The sequence below is a fragment of the Bidens hawaiensis genome, unplaced genomic scaffold, assembly GCF_021521415.1.
Source record: "Bidens hawaiensis isolate Kalapana, Puna unplaced genomic scaffold, B.hawaiensis_p1.1 tig00036885_1, whole genome shotgun sequence".
NCBI lineage: Eukaryota > Viridiplantae > Streptophyta > Magnoliopsida > Asterales > Asteraceae > Bidens > Bidens hawaiensis.
In genome coordinates this window covers 48,239-64,056 of record NW_027496450.1, presented here as the reverse complement: position 1 = coordinate 64,056, position 15,818 = coordinate 48,239, and the positions used below count along the sequence as shown (strand labels likewise).

Here is a 15,818-nt window from a genome sequence, read left to right as displayed (position 1 = left end):
AGATTTTCAAATTAAATAATTTGTAAGATTAATTTTTAATTTAATGAGATGTTATAACCCGTTTAAGAGCTATCTGGTTTTGGTAAGACCCAAACTCATGAATTTGGGTTAAATCAATGAAAGGCCTCCCTTTAAAAATTAAGCAATCTGGTGGCTTCCTTAAAAGGGGGGAGCAACCACATCACGACACGTAGGATTTTATGGTTTTCGTTTATATATATTATAGATTACACTAAAAATCACTGTTTTTTCTCTCTACTGTTTAATTAAATAATATTTTTTATACCTTTATTATTATCTTTTCTATTTCCTTCACTCACAATCATTTTTAGAAAATATTAAAAAATTATACGGTATGAAAAGTGAATCCCCAAATTTAACTTTTCCCTATAACATTTTTCCTCTCCTCTACTCACAACCACTCATAAACATACCATATAATTTATAAATTTCCTTCACAAAAATATAGGGAATGGGCTGAGAATGCTCTTAAGAGGTCGTTTAAATTAAAGGAAAAACTATATCTACATATTCTAATAAAGTAAAATAAATGTGGACACTCGTCATGTTTTGGTTAATTCTCACAATTTTTTTCCTCCAAAACTAATATACCCTAATATATGTAATAAATCAATAATTAATCACTTACCCTTTACACTATATTTATATAATATCTATATATTTTTATAAATATAAATATTACATATTATTTTACTATATATTTTAAAATACTTGGTGAATTCCAAAAATCAACAACAAATCATGTTTCTCAAATGAAAATTGTTTCGGTTTTTTTTTTTTTGTGAAACTTAACATTAATTTTTCCTTCAATTGTGATCAAAACGTTGTATGGGAAGCATGTCGTGCAAAATGTGACAAGTGTTCACAATTATTTTACTTTATTAGAATGGATAGATTAATCTCATCAAATATTTGATATGAAAATCCTATAAAATAGAGATATACTAAAAATTAATATTCTATTTATTAAAAAAAGATATTATTTATAATTAAGAAACAATTTTATAATAAAAAAAATAAACGGGCAATGGGTATCACCGAACCCAGATAGTTTTTCAACCGGATTATAATATATTATTTATTTGTGAAACCATTTTATCATTAAACATCAAGTATATTAATATTACTTTCTTACAATAAATAAATTAAAATCCACACACACACACACATATATATATATATATATAAATATTAAAAACGAATAATGTAAAACAACCCTCCGTAATACGGGAGATAAAATCTAGTATCTTATAAAATAATAAAATATGTCACACGTGACTTCAGATTCTAAGAAACACATATTCTATCATCTACGGTGTTAGTTGTGTAAAAAACAGTCTATTTATTATTAATATTCGATAAATTTTTAAGCACTTTTAGTAAATTATAAATTATATTCTTTAAACTTGTGATTTATTGTTGATTTTTTATAATCCGGATATGACATAATGTTTCCCGGTTGCGTTTTCCACCAACCTCACATGCAATCATGCAATGTACAATTATTTTCCAATTGGTCACGGTATATGATATTTACACGAGAACAAGATTGCGACACAAACCATGTTTTAATGCCACGCTATGGTTCTTCTGAATGACACAAAACAAGGTCTTTGATAATCAAACGAAATCCCCCGCTAAAACTCGCAAAGGTGTCGGAAGAGATCAGTGCTAACTACTAACTTGTATAGGTTAAGAACAGGACGGATGTCCTTTTATTGGAATGGTACTCATGCCGTAATTTTGATTTCACAAACTTTTATGTATAAGATTAATATTTAGATGCTTCTTGCTAGTAGCTTGTTGAAAAAGATTTTTAATCAAGTAGGCAAATTCATTATTCCTCAACCCAGAAGATTTTTGTAGGTTCATGCTTAATCTATCAAATTTGGCTAGACTAGCATAACTAACAAGCCTATTGTTTATATAAATACATTAAACTTGTTTTCGATGTAATATATATTAAATATATAATAAAATGTCCAAATAATATTAATATATATTAAGATAATTAATATATATGACTACAAATATAAAAACATATAAAATAATTATATATGTATAAAAAAATTAATTATTAAGTAATTAATAGATAAGAAAGAAGTTAAAACTATTTTAAGTTATATGGGTCAAGCCCAAACTTAGATGAGTTCAAGCTTCACTCAATTTATTTGCGCCACCAGCTACTTCTCACACAGGTTTGCGGCATTTTTAATTATTGTTGACAATATTTATCTACAATGCTTAATTGGGGGGGGGGGGGGGGGGGGGGGGGTTTACAGTGGCGGAGCCAGAAACTTTTTTCTATGAGTTCGGAATTTTTTTAATGCTTGATCTTTTCCCGGTGTCAAAGTTTTCGAGCCCAAATGGGCCGGGTCGATCATTCGATTAGATAAATAAAATGAATTATCACTATTATAAAAATATATAGTTAGCATTCAATAAAATACAAAGTCGTCAAATAAACAAATATTGCATATTATAATTGTCCCTCATGTGTTTTCATGTTTTGAAAAATATCTTCAATCGCGACTTTGAAAAAGAACTTATTCTCAATATAACAAATACAAGCATCATTCATATAATTATCACCCAACTGATTACGCAAATACGACTTCACATACTTCATCGAAGAAAAACATTTTTCAAACGATAGACCAACATGTATTGGTTGTTGGCGATGGTTGAAAACTTGAGGCGAACGGTGAAGGAAATGAGGCAATGGCCATCTGGTCGATAGAAAGAAGTTGATCGGTTGTTGAGTCGATGCCGATGTTTTTATTTGTTTATTTTTTATGTAGGTTTATGTTTAAGAATGTTAACTGGGTTGGCTTATTGACCCATTCTATAAGTATTTTGGGCTTTTTATTAATCTATATATGGGGTAATACTGTAATAGGATAGTATTGGCCATATATAATGTTTGTTAATAACTTTTATAGTTTTTTAAAAGCTTTTTATATTTTATAAAAAGAATATTCGTTACTAAAAAAATATAACTAAACTTTTTATAATCAATGGGTTCGCTAGCCGAAAAAGAATGGGTTCGCTCGTTAATTCAACACTATAGGTTATATATAAAACCGAAAAAGAACCGGGTTCGGCCGAGCCCGGTGGTGTTAGAGTGGCTCCGCCACTGGGGGGGGGGTATGGTCCAATTCGCATGCGAAGATCATAATAAGTATTGTCGAAGAAGGCACGACTCCCGTAAGTGTTTAGAAATAAGAGAACTCACAAGTATGAAACTTACTAAAAGAGCACACATGTTAATTGTCTGGATGTTTTAAAAAGCAATAGCTTAGCAGTAATTACTAATATAGTTTACTGTACATACATTATTTAGACAAATAATATCTCATGGTGTCAGTCATGCTACGTGGAATATAGTCACTGTGTTGTTTGTTTGTCACGATACGACTTAATTGTGTTGTGGTGTAGCATGTGATGCTAATTATCTCTTATGTTCTTTGTATTGTTTGCCAGCCACGTTGGATCAGCTATCATGGAATTCAAATAATAGACGGTCATTCAGTATGCCCGTTTGACTTGCATGGCTCATGTCATAGCATACAAACGACCGTCTTTTTTATTGCCGACTATTCTATTGGTGTGAGATTAAATTTAGAGATGTGTGTATATAGTATGACCCTTTTCTAATATCTAATATTGACCTTGTTTTTTCTATTAAAGACTTAATTTCAAATGGCACGACATTGATAAACAATAATTCAAGACGATAATTTTTAAAAGAAAGAAAAAAACACAAATTTGGTTGAATATCCTAGCATATCTAGTACAAATACAAAAACAATAACATTTCAATTTATTCCGGGAGATCACAGTCATGCCCTTCCACTTTAAATAACTGTCAATAAAACCCCTTAAACTTTGAGATATCAAAATCAAGGACACTTGGGCTTGCCTTCTTGAGTCTTCCAGTTATTGTAGCAAGCACACGACTGTTTGTTCCCGTAAACACCGGCTGGCACACACAAGCATTTAGCACAACACTTTTGGCAAAAGAACATGCACGGCTTCTTGTGCGACGTTGCTGAACACCTATACGTACATCTCGGTTTGCAATCTGGAAATACAACGTAATATAACAATGTCAACACTTAAATTTCTACATTAATGTAACGTGTAACATGGTCATGCACATTTATAAAATAAATTAACTTCCAATAAGAGATAATTAACATGCATGCATACCTTGTGGACGAAGCTTGTTGTATCCCTGAGCTACATCGGCGAATGCTATCATGAGAACTAATGAAAGAAGTAAAACAAGAGGTGCGAATGAACGTGCCGCGGCCATTGTCGATTGCGAAAGTGAGATAGGAGAATAATAATGTGAGTGAGAGAGAATTGATGGATGAATTGTGAAGAGTGGGGAGCTAGCTAGTGTTATTTATAGTGAGGAGAGGATATGCTTTAGATGGTGGATGGTGAATTTAATGTCACATTATGCACAGTAGAAGGTAGCTAGTGGGTGGGTGGGTGTTGTGGTAGAGATGGAGAGAAGATATCGATGATGATGATTGGTGACGGTGTTGGCCATGAGGCGGAGGTTAAGGCGTGAAAAGAGGAAATCAATTGCCTAGATTTATCATTTATGAATTATGTATATTTTTGTGGAAATGTTGAATTTTTTGTCAATTTTTGTATTAAATTGTTTTTTTTTTTCAGTTAAAGATGTCAATTTTGTTTTTAAATAACTAGAGCCTAGAGTATTTTCTTATGGGGCTAAATCTCACAAATAACAATTTTGACAAACATCTAAATTAACTAATATATTAAATCAACATAATTTTGTCCACATGTCCTTCACCTAAGTTGTTCATATATGCTTTTATGTTATCAACCTTCCATAAATCTATTTTTCACATATTCACAATAAAATTTTAATCAATGATATTGACTTTTATATTTTTGTAACTTATTAATGTAATTATGATATTAATTATTCTAATTATTGTTGGAATTATAATAAGTATAAATTTATTAGGTTTAAATTATTCATCGTTTCTATTTACAAGGCACGTGCTTCGTTCAAAAATCATAACACTCTCCATTATTTGTAACCAGATTCTTCGCCTTATCTATAACCGGTTCTTCATGATTTGTCAGTTTAATAATCCAAACAACATCAAATATGTTCATCGTTTGCAATTATCAAGTATGATTTATATTTTAGTGTTTAATCGATTTTTGTGATGAACAACATCAACTTGATTCACTGTTATTGGATTTAGGGTTTAACTGCATGATTTTTTATACTAACAATTAATAGATTTGATATTTAATCTATTCCTATTAATCTATTTATATTTTAATTTATTTAGGGTTTAAAGGTATGATTTTATTTAAATTATCGATTAATCGATATGATTTTTAATATGTTTGTTACTTAAAAAATTATGTTTATATATTGTGATTTTTTGTTCCTAATACGCCATTTTCCAAGTTTCACTAATATTTATGACCTATCAACTTAAAATGCAAAAATATTATTATATATGAATAGGAACCTAACTGTTATAATAATTAAAATATTAGTTTATTATATTTAACACATTCCTTTATTTGGTATAATATTAGTCAAACAATAGTAATTGATTTAGTGAGCATCTAATGTAACTAATATATTAAAGCAACACAATTTTGTCCACATGTTCTTCATCTAAGTTGTTCATATAGGCTTCAATGTCATCAACCTTCCATAAATCTATTTTCCACATATTCACAATAAAATTTTAATCAATGATATTGACTTTTATATTTTTGTAACTTATTAATGTAATTATGATATTAATCATTCTAATTATGTTAGAATTATAAAACTTATAAATTTACTAGGTTTAAATTGTTCCTCGTATCTTCTTTAAAAGGCATATGTTTCGTTCAAAAATCATAACGCTCCCCATCGTTTGTAACCAGATTCTTCGTCTCATCTATAACCGACATTTTTTGTTTCAAAAGGTTTTTGAACGAAATCTCTACATGGGTGAAAATATAAGTTTAAACCTGATATGTATTTGTAAGCTTAGTTTTTAAATAATATTACAAAATCTTTTACTAATGTGTTTTTTTATTTTTTTCATGTATAATGGTTCATTTATGTTATATTATTCCTTATTTACTGAATTATTTATTTATTAAGTATTTTCTTTTTATGTTATAGACATAGTTTTACATCTTTTGTAATATCTGCTGGTAAAAAACTTATGTCAAATATTTGTGTTGATTGAATATGTTTTTTTACATTTTATATTGTTTCTTGATATGTTTTACACCCGTGTGTAACACGGGTTATTATCCTAATAATGTCAATATAAGTAAAAACTCAGGAGAAAATGAGGAGAAACAAAATATTTATTCATTAGGCTATCAAAGTTTTACAAATACGTTACATATGTATACATAAACTCTAAAGCACATAAATATTAGGTCAGACAATAAAAATGATCTATGCATTTGTTATACTCACTCTTAGACCTTTTATTTTCTACACTACTAACATTATACTATTGAATAATGCTGGTTTGGTTATTCGAAACCGATATTAATTACTGTTGCATGATCAGCTATGTTGCCTCGTTAAACCATTACGAGAATATCCAATAGAACAAAAACTTGATTAAGGAATGAAAGTACATTAATGTGTATAATCCTCCCCATCAATTTTACCTAGTATCTCAGCCTATAGAACTTAATCTCCTATGACACCTGCTTGATTTGATTTCTAATGTAGTCATCTCTGATCAAAACTATGCATGTTATAATACACTACTAGAAAAATGGTCAATTAGTTAGGACTTTTACGCGCATGCCTATAGCTATCACATATTCCCACTTCATTACATATTATGTGGTTAGGTTTTGAGTCCTACAAACAACATGAGTGTAGTTAATAGATCCCCACGTACTTCAGAGAACCCTTCCTGACTCAACGAGTTGGGAAGTGTAGGAATGACCACGTCCGATAAATATGCATATCTGTAAACACAAAACACTGGTTAGCTTTGTCATTGTAGACAAGGGTCCTGTCCCTGACTCAACTCTGGTATGAGAATAAACCCATAGCTATACTGTAAAGTGAAGGTAAGGATGATGAAAGAATGTTGAGCTTCCCATAGGCATAAACCAGAGCTGAAGATTCTAATTCGGACAAGTCTTTTGCTATGTTTTACGAGTCCTAGCCAATTCGGATACACCTTAAATTCAGGTTCCCTATGTGACATTTTATGCATCACGTCACCTGTTAACTATGTGCTAGACTAGATCCTTGTATAATTAGAAAACCTAAAAATTATTTTATAAATACATACCAAAGGTTAATGCTTTACGACTAAAATAAGATATAACACAACTCACAAATTACACGAAGTTCATATGATCTTTCCATGCGCTCTTTCATTTTTGTATTATATGACTTACGATAACATGTTAAACAAATTACATTTAATATTAATATTTTTTTAGCTTGTTTTCAAGCATAACTATATTTGATATAAAAAGTATTTATTACATTTATTACAAATGAAATATGCTATTATAAATGAATATAACAAAAATGTATGTATTAAATAAAAGTTTTTATAAATCGTGTTTAAATGGATTACCCGATGAAAGAGGCGCATTCCTTGGACCGTTCATCCCCACATCCTAATTATTGTGTCTCCCATGTTATGTTGTGAAATTTTTCTTCTTAATATTTTGGCATCATTTGATATAATTTCAATATTAAGCTTGTTATATCTCCATGATTGCTCTATCTATTTTTTTAGCATTTAGCTTGAAATTACAAATTTTTATATCAATTTGGGTTTTCTAATTTTTAGAAAGATAACAATAGTAGATGGAGATGGCATATGATGGATCAACTTTTTAAAAGTTCAAGCAATTTACCAAACTAGCAAATTCCCAAGCCCCCACGTAAAGATATCTAATTCATGATGCAATTTGAATTGACAAATTTGGCATCTATTAATTTTAAAATTTGTATTATTTTAACAAAGAACAAACCAAACAAAATTATGCTAAATTATGTAAAGTAAATTCCATTCTGTTTTCCAATCAAACACAGTACATATCTTAACCTATAATATTCCAATTCTTTTACAAATTTGAATGTATAAATAATATATTAAGATATATTTGTATTCCAAAATGATTTTTAATTTTTTATTCCTTTTCTTTGAAATAAGTTTGTACCAACAACCTATGGTGATAGAATGGCAGTTTGTTAGATATTTACATACAAGTAACAAAAAGGAAAAAAAATCTATGAAAAAAGTGTTGGCGACAGGCTTAAGATCCATGTCCAACCACTTTTTTAATAAATTTAATATTATATCTTCAAATCCTATGATCACGTTCCATTTGCACATGTAAATATCAACGTATTGAGGACCATGTGTTGTTACATCGTTCGTACGTTTCAAATATTCCCATATTCTATGAAGAAACATGGATCGGCTCACTGGTAGACGATCAACTTTCCTCGGGTATGAGTGTGCTAGATCATCGATGGTTTTCCGGAGTATGAATTCTTCCACCTACAAAACGAACAGCACTGTGAACTTACCCCTCAGAAAGGGACAGAGGGGTCCTCTTTGGGGCAACCCTCCGGTGTGAGAATAAGAGATTGTAGGAGAAGATAATAATAATCTGAGAGTGAGTAAGGATTTAGAGTGTATTTTCTTGCTTACCTCCCCTTGTGGAGGTGGTGTGGTATTTATAGTGTTAGGGTTTCCAATGATTGGGCTCAGATCCCATTAGGGCCTTTTTGGCCTCCTCCTATTGCTTCGCGCCACGTGTCCTTAGGACACCTGGTGCTCTTTCATTGATTATTCTCTGTCCCAGGTATTTCACCTGACCCATGTGCAATCACGTGGTAGCACATGGGTTTTGCTGAGTTGTCCACCTTTCATTGGCAGCTGTCAACATCAGTATATTCTTTATTCCTTAGAGGATACCTTCTGTTAGGTTGTCTGACGAGCACAATCAGGGTTGTCCTTATCCTGATTTGGATTAGGACGAGGTTGATTATGTGCATGTGTGATATGCGCCTATCCTGAGGATGCGCGAGGTCTTCTCTTTATTCTCACGAGCAGATGTTTCATGCGCAGATGTGATATGCGCAAGCATATGTAATATGCTTGAGCATATGTGATATGCGCCACGCGCAGATGTGATATGCGTGAGCATATATGATGCGTGAGCATGTGATATGCGCCACGCGCAGATGTGATATGCGTGAGCATATATGGTGCGTGAGCATGTGATACGCGTGAGTATATGTGATGTGTGAGCATATGTGATATGCGTGAGCATATGTGATATGCGCCATGCGCATAGGTTTTGGCTTTGTGCCTTCATGATATCTTGATTTCAAGCCTCTTGTCTATATCTTGTGGGTTGACCCGCCCCGCTCGATGTTAAGGCGGGTGCATACCTCTTCAAGCCCCCCCAGTCTAATGTGTGTCTTGTCTCGCGCGAGCGAGGTAAGATAGATATTAGACTTAATAGTTTGCACTTTTAATAGGGTTTGTATTTTCTTTTTTATTTCTCATCGTTGCGCGAAATTCTATCCTTTTTGGTTGAAATGAGTCGTCCATGTACGTGGTTGGTTGGTGCTGACATGCGTCAGAGATGGAGACATGTGTCAGACTTTTCGTGTGCTCGAGGTGCTACAGTTGCCTTTCATGTCCCCTCACACAGTGTCAGGAACACGTGTCGCGCTCGTGTTGGCCTGCACCTGCGAGTGGGGGCGCGTGAACTCTGATCAGTACCTGTTTCGTTCCCTTTCATGTCCCCTCACACAGTGTCAGGAACACGTGTCGCGCTCGTGTTGGCCTGTACCTGCGAGTGGGGGCGCGTGAACTCTGATCAGTACCTGTTTCTTTCTCTCTCCTGGGCCTATATGCGCCATGCGCATAGGTTTTGGCTTTGTGCCTTCATGATATCTTGATTTCAAGCCTCTTGTCTATATCTTGTGGGTTGACCCGCCCCGCTCGATGTTAAGGCGGGTGCATACCTCTTCAAGCCCCCCCAGTCTAATGTGTGTCTTGTCTCGCGCGAGCGAGGTAAGATAGATATTAGACTTAATAGTTTGCACTTTTAATAGGGTTTGTATTTTCTTTTTTATTTCTCATCGTTGCGCGAAATTCTATCCTTTTTGGTTGAAATGAGTCGTCCATGTACGTGGTTGGTTGGTGCTGACATGCGTCAGAGATGGAGACATGTGTCAGACTTTTCGTGTGCTCGAGGTGCTACAGTTGCCTTTCATGTCCCCTCACACAGTGTCAGGAACACGTGTCGCGCTCGTGTTGGCCTGCACCTGCGAGTGGGGGCGCGTGAACTCTGATCAGTACCTGTTTCGTTCCCTTTCATGTCCCCTCACACAGTGTCAGGAACACGTGTCGCGCTCGTGTTGGCCTGTACCTGCGAGTGGGGGCGCGTGAACTCTGATCAGTACCTGTTTCTTTCTCTCTCCTGGGCCTATAAAAGCAAGCCTTTTGAGTTGTTATTCTTCATCTTCATTGTTATTTCAGAGCTTTTTCTTTCCTTCCATTTTCACTCCGATTAAGAGCCTGTCTTTTGCTTCCAGATTTCCGTTCTTGAAGTAACCGCTGTTTGATTCACAGTTGTATGTCTGATTACCCATACACCACAATCTCCCCCAGCAAACGCCGTGTAAAATCATTAGTCATGTCCACTTTGAAGAAGACCGGCAAGGGAAAACGGGCTGCCGAGGCCTCGTCGGAGGAGGTGGGGAAGAGCAAGACAGTGAAGAGGTGGGATGAGATTCCCTGCAAACTGAAACAGTTTGATTTCGACAATCTCATCGCTTCTCAGGGTTTTCTCCCTGAGTACGGCTGTCTGCTCCCGGCGGCCGGGCAAACGGCGGCAGATCCGCCCACCGGCTATATCTCCTTATACTGCCACTTTTTCACTCATTGTAACCTTCGTCTCCCGATGACAAGGTTTATGGGTGCGCTACTTCAGTTTCATGGGATTCACATATCCCAAGTCCATCCTTGTGGACTTGTGCGCATGACTCATTTTGAGTTCATGTGCAAAGCTCAGCGCGAGGAGCCCACCCCTCGGCGCTTTTAATATTTTTACAAGCCAAAAATCCAAGATTCTTGATTCTCATTCATTCCTCGCAGTCAGAAGGTTAAGTGCTGCACTGTTTCCTTCAAAAGCCTTCATGACTGGTCTGAGAAATTTTTTTATATTAAGGCTGGTGTGATTCCCATCCGCATGACCATGCGCGCGATCACTTCTGCGCCCGCGGATGAAAATGTTCTTAAAAACCCAACTGGCGCATGGGTTAATAAGTTGACTGCTGAACCATCCCCCGCAAAGAATATTTGCGAGGAGGCGCTGGTGGGGGTTGGTATGAGCAGGAGGTGGACCGACAGCGCGACTGAGCCTGTCATTCAAGTTGATGGCTTATGTGAGTTATTAGCTCATTGCATTATTTCTGCGTGAATATAATTCGTTTTACTGATCATTTGTCTTGTATTATGCAGTCAGCAAGGAATACGTCCACGTCGCCTATGATGAGCATATGGAGGGTGGCTCTGTCGCGCTGGGCGCTGGGGAAGTTGCTTTCCCCGATCGCTTCGATGATATGTTCATCCCTGTTGATTTGGGATTTTGCTTTGACAGCGATGCGCCTGGTAAGCCTTTGTACTTATGCTTATGCCTTTAGAATACCAAATTTGGTTAACATTTCTGTTGCACGTATTGTAGATGCGCTCGAGAACTATGAGCTGGAGCTCGCGGAAGAAGAGGTGGAGGAGGAAGCTGAGGCGCCACAACTCAAGCGCAAAGCTAAAGGGAAAACTGGCGCAGAGGCCAGTAAAAAACAGAAGAAAAATGATGCCCCTGTTGCTCAGGATCCTCCTACTCAAGCGAAGGGACTTGAGAAAACCAAGGGGTTTACCTCCAAGTTTTCCTTGTCTTCTTTGCCTCGAGGTGTGGGCAGTCCTCCTGTCCACACGAGGTATGGTGCTGCCACCTCATCTCTTCGCGCGGCGGACAAGGGAAGCGGCGCTGCGCCTGCTGTTTCCTCCTCTCCAACAGGTATACTTTGTTTATATTTTGTGGTTTTATGAGCGCGATTCCGATAGAGTTATTAATGAATATTTGCTCACTCAAATGTTTGTAGAGCCGGCGACCTTGGTGGATCAACCTCAGGCGCAGCAAGGTACCTAGGCTGCGCTGAAGGTTGCTTTGAAGTCCCCTGTTTTACCCTCGAAAAAATGGAAAATGGACTTCATGGCGATGTTCAACTCGCGGACGGCGGTGCGCCAAGGTATACATTGCGCTTTGATTTTCTGACTTTTTTCTTTTAGATCAAGTCATGAATCATTTCTCTTTGTTTTTTTCATAGGAATTATAGCTGACACACAATCTGCTGGCGGCACCGCTGGCGCCGGCGCCGGCGCCGTTAGCTCTGCTCCTGCTCCGACAAGCACTGAATCTCCTCTTATTGGGATTACTAAGGAGCAGGAGACTATTTTACGCGCTGATCTAGCGGCGTCGAGACCTCCCTCACCTCCACCTGCGCGCAGCCCTCCTCGCGATACTGGTTTTGATTTTTCCAAGTCGCAGGAGAAAAGACCTGTTACAGAGGATGATGAGGAGGTCAATTTTGAAGACTCCGATGGCGGCCGCGCAAGCCCTGTAGCGCCACGAGATTTCGTGGCGCAGCCTTCTCGTGGGGCTGGCGCTGACTTTTCTGCTTGCTCTCCGCAGGTATAAGTTCGTTTTGCTCCGCTGTGCGGACTTCCATATTAGTGTTTAGATGACTAAAACGTTGCTTTGTGTTTGCAGGAAGCCGATTACATATACCGCCCGAGATGGAATATTACTGAGGATAGCTCATTTCAGTCCATGGGTGTGTGTGAAGACTTCTGGGCTCACTCTGTGCCTCCAGCTGAAAGGAGGTTTCAGGAGGACCGCGCCCGCGTGGACTTGCTCAACGACCATCTTTTTGCTGGGTCTGCGTTCTTTGCTGCCTCCCAAGAGCTTCGCTATGATTATATAAAAGTGCGTGATGCTCTTGTGGAGGCCAAGCAAGAGGCTAAGGTTTCTGCTTGGAATCTTTCTGAAGCTCGAGAGAGAGAGCTGAGAAACTCCAAGCAGAACTCAGCGAGAACCGAGCAAGTGCCAACGCTGCCTTTGTGAAGCGCGGGCATGAGCTGCAGGCTGCGCGGGAGAAGTTGCAGGCGGCAGAGGCGGATGCAGCCAGGTACGCGCGGCGAGCGCGTGATTTGGAGCTAGAGGCAGAGGCGCGTGATCAAACTCTTGTGCAGGCTATCACTGATAAATTTTTATTAGAGAGTGAGGTTGCGCGTCTGAAGAAAGAGCTTGAGGCCGCGCGGGCAGAGAAGGATGAAGCCCTGGCGGCAGCAGCGTCTGGCCAAGAAGAGCTCGATGCTGCGCGAGCGGAAAGGAATGAGGCCTTGGCGGCAGCAGCGTCTGACAGAGAAGAGCTAAAATAGACCAAGGAAACTGTTGAGTTGTTAAACTCTCAGATTCCTGCTCTTGAGACGTCTGTTTCTTCCCTCGCGCAGGATCGCCAATGGCTAGTTTCACAGGGTATGACTCGTTGCGCTTATGCGATGAAATACTCAGACGAGTTTCAGACCCTTGTGATGGATTGCAACGCTGCGTCGCGCTTGGTGGGTCGAGCTGAAGGGTTTAAGGATGGCTGTGAATATAGCATGCTGAAGAAGAACCCATCCGACTACCCTTATCAGCTCGACGTTGTCTGCGCTGACATGGCCGAGGTGGGGGAGAAGTATTTGAATACTCCTATTCCCATCCTTGAGCAGGTATTTTAACCTTAATGAGTTTACCTTGACTTATTTTCCTAGTCTTTTGTACTCATACTTTTCCTTATGACTTGCAGATAGCCTCGCTTGCTGACCAGCCCGATCTCGGCGCGCTAAAGAAATTACTTGACGAGTGTGAAGGGGCTGGTGGCAGCGATGATGCCGCGGGCAATGCTGCCTCTGCTAGCGGCTCTGGCGTGGCCAAAGGACCCGCTCCTGACACTATCGTGATAGAAGACGACTCCATTCAAGACGAACAGCTTGACTATGGTAAGTTTGGAGATGACGAGGAGCGGGAGGAGCTAATGATGAGGACGATGAAGAGGCCGATGTTGATATAGAAACCTGAGAAGCCCTTCATGCTTTTTTTTTGTTTGTAGTTTTTATCTCATCATTTTGTAAAATTGTAAATTTCTATGGTTTGGAATGAAATTTTGTTTTTCCGTTATTCGCATCTTGCGCATTCCCAATTCATCTCTTTATATTGCATGTGTTTGCTTGTTGAATATAAGATATGCTTGCACGTTGAAATTTGAACAAGGTTGTAAGGAAATTATTTTACTTAATCCTTGTCATATTTCAAGTGATTTTGCAATATCCTGACTATGCTGACACGTGCCTTGGCGTTTCATTATTCCTCTTTTGCGCGACGTTATCGCGCATTTATTATAGGGAATTATGAATGAGTTTTTTAGCCTTTACGTGTCAGTGTGTGTTACTCTGATTTCCATTACAATTCCGTGCGCGACCTCGACCTGAGACCTTAACAACTATGTTTTGGCATGTGCTTTGCCTTAGCTGTGCTTAGGTATTTTTATGGTCTAGCTGCGCAGCATGTAGGATGGATATTTGTGAGTGATTTGAGCTGAGGCTCGTATTATTGGGCTAAGGCCCCTAAGGCTCATATTATTGGGCTAAGGCCCTGACGTTTTAGAGTTAAAACTCGTTAACGCGTTTGAGCTTGAAGCTCGCGCATGTATGTTTTACTTCGTTTTATTTTTAGTTTTGATGTCAATACAATGTTGTCATATTGCTCAAAATTAATAAAGGGAAGTGTGAAACATGTATGCAAAAGGTAATAGAACACACATTAAGAGAAAATAGCGCTTATCATTATTCATAATGGCTTAAAACACCTTGATTACAAACTTGACAATTTTTACATGAAACATTTTCTAAGCTGTGCTGCGTTCCATGCGCGCGGGATCTTCTTTCCATTCAAATCTTTTAAAGCGTATGCGCCTTTTCCCAATTCTTCCGAGACTTGATAAGGTCCCTCCCAGTTGGGAGACATCTTTCCCGGAGGTATCGTGCGGCTAGCTTCATTGTTCCGAACGACAAAATCGTTCTTCTTGAAGTGGCATTCTTTCACGCGCTGATTGTAATATTTTTCTAGTTTTTTCTTGTATTTGGCTTCACTGATGATAGCCGCCTCTCTGCGCCCTTCAAGTAAGTTGAGATCCAACCTCCTTTCGCACTCGTTATCCATCTTACTCATCATGAGCACTCTATGGGATGGGCATCCAATCTCTGCTGGAATCATAGCCTCCGTTCCATAGGTTAGGCTGAACGGGGATTCGCCATTGCTGGTTTTGCTTATTGTCCTGTGCGCCCACAGGACATTAGGTAGCTCCTCGACCCATGAATGGGATTCTCCCTCCAACCTTTTCTTCAGCCCATTCAGCAAGCTTTGGTTCGCGCGCTCCACTTGGCCATTCCCTTGAGGGTGGTATACTGAAGTGAAGACTTGGTTGATGCGCAATTCCTTGAGCCAGCTGGATATCTTCCTGTCAGTGAATTGTTTGCCATTGTCGCTCACAATTTCCATTGGCAGGCCAAAACGGCATATGATGTGGCTCCAAATAAATTGCTTCATTGTCTCGGCAGTGATTTTTGCTAGTGGCTTGGCTTCAACCAATTTTGTGAAATAGTCTACTGCCA

The 15,818-nt window shown here is 37.9% G+C and overlaps 1 protein-coding gene across 1 annotated transcript; it reads right to left on the bottom strand.

Moving 5' to 3' along the window:
- Positions 1-3,796: 3,796 nt before the first annotated feature.
- On the bottom strand, positions 3,797-4,365 carry LOC143588921 (protein RSI-1-like). Its single transcript, XM_077069814.1, has 2 exons — positions 4,234-4,365; positions 3,797-4,105 (listed from the first exon to the last, which is right to left on the bottom strand). The coding sequence occupies exons 1-2, from the start codon at positions 4,337-4,339 to the stop codon at positions 3,924-3,926; spliced, it is 288 nt and encodes a 95-aa protein (XP_076925929.1). The 5' UTR covers positions 4,340-4,365; the 3' UTR covers positions 3,797-3,923.
- Positions 4,366-15,818: the final 11,453 nt, after the last annotated feature.

Excerpts from the sequence above, each read along its gene's own strand:
- LOC143588921 (XM_077069814.1), bottom strand. The coding sequence starts at position 4,339 with ATGGCCGCGGCACGTTCATTCGCACCTCTTGTTTTACTTCTTTCATTA. Across the intron at positions 4,106-4,233 it reads CAACAAGCTTCGTCCACAAG|ATTGCAAACCGAGATGTACG; the intron begins GTATGCATGCAT and ends TTGTATTTCCAG.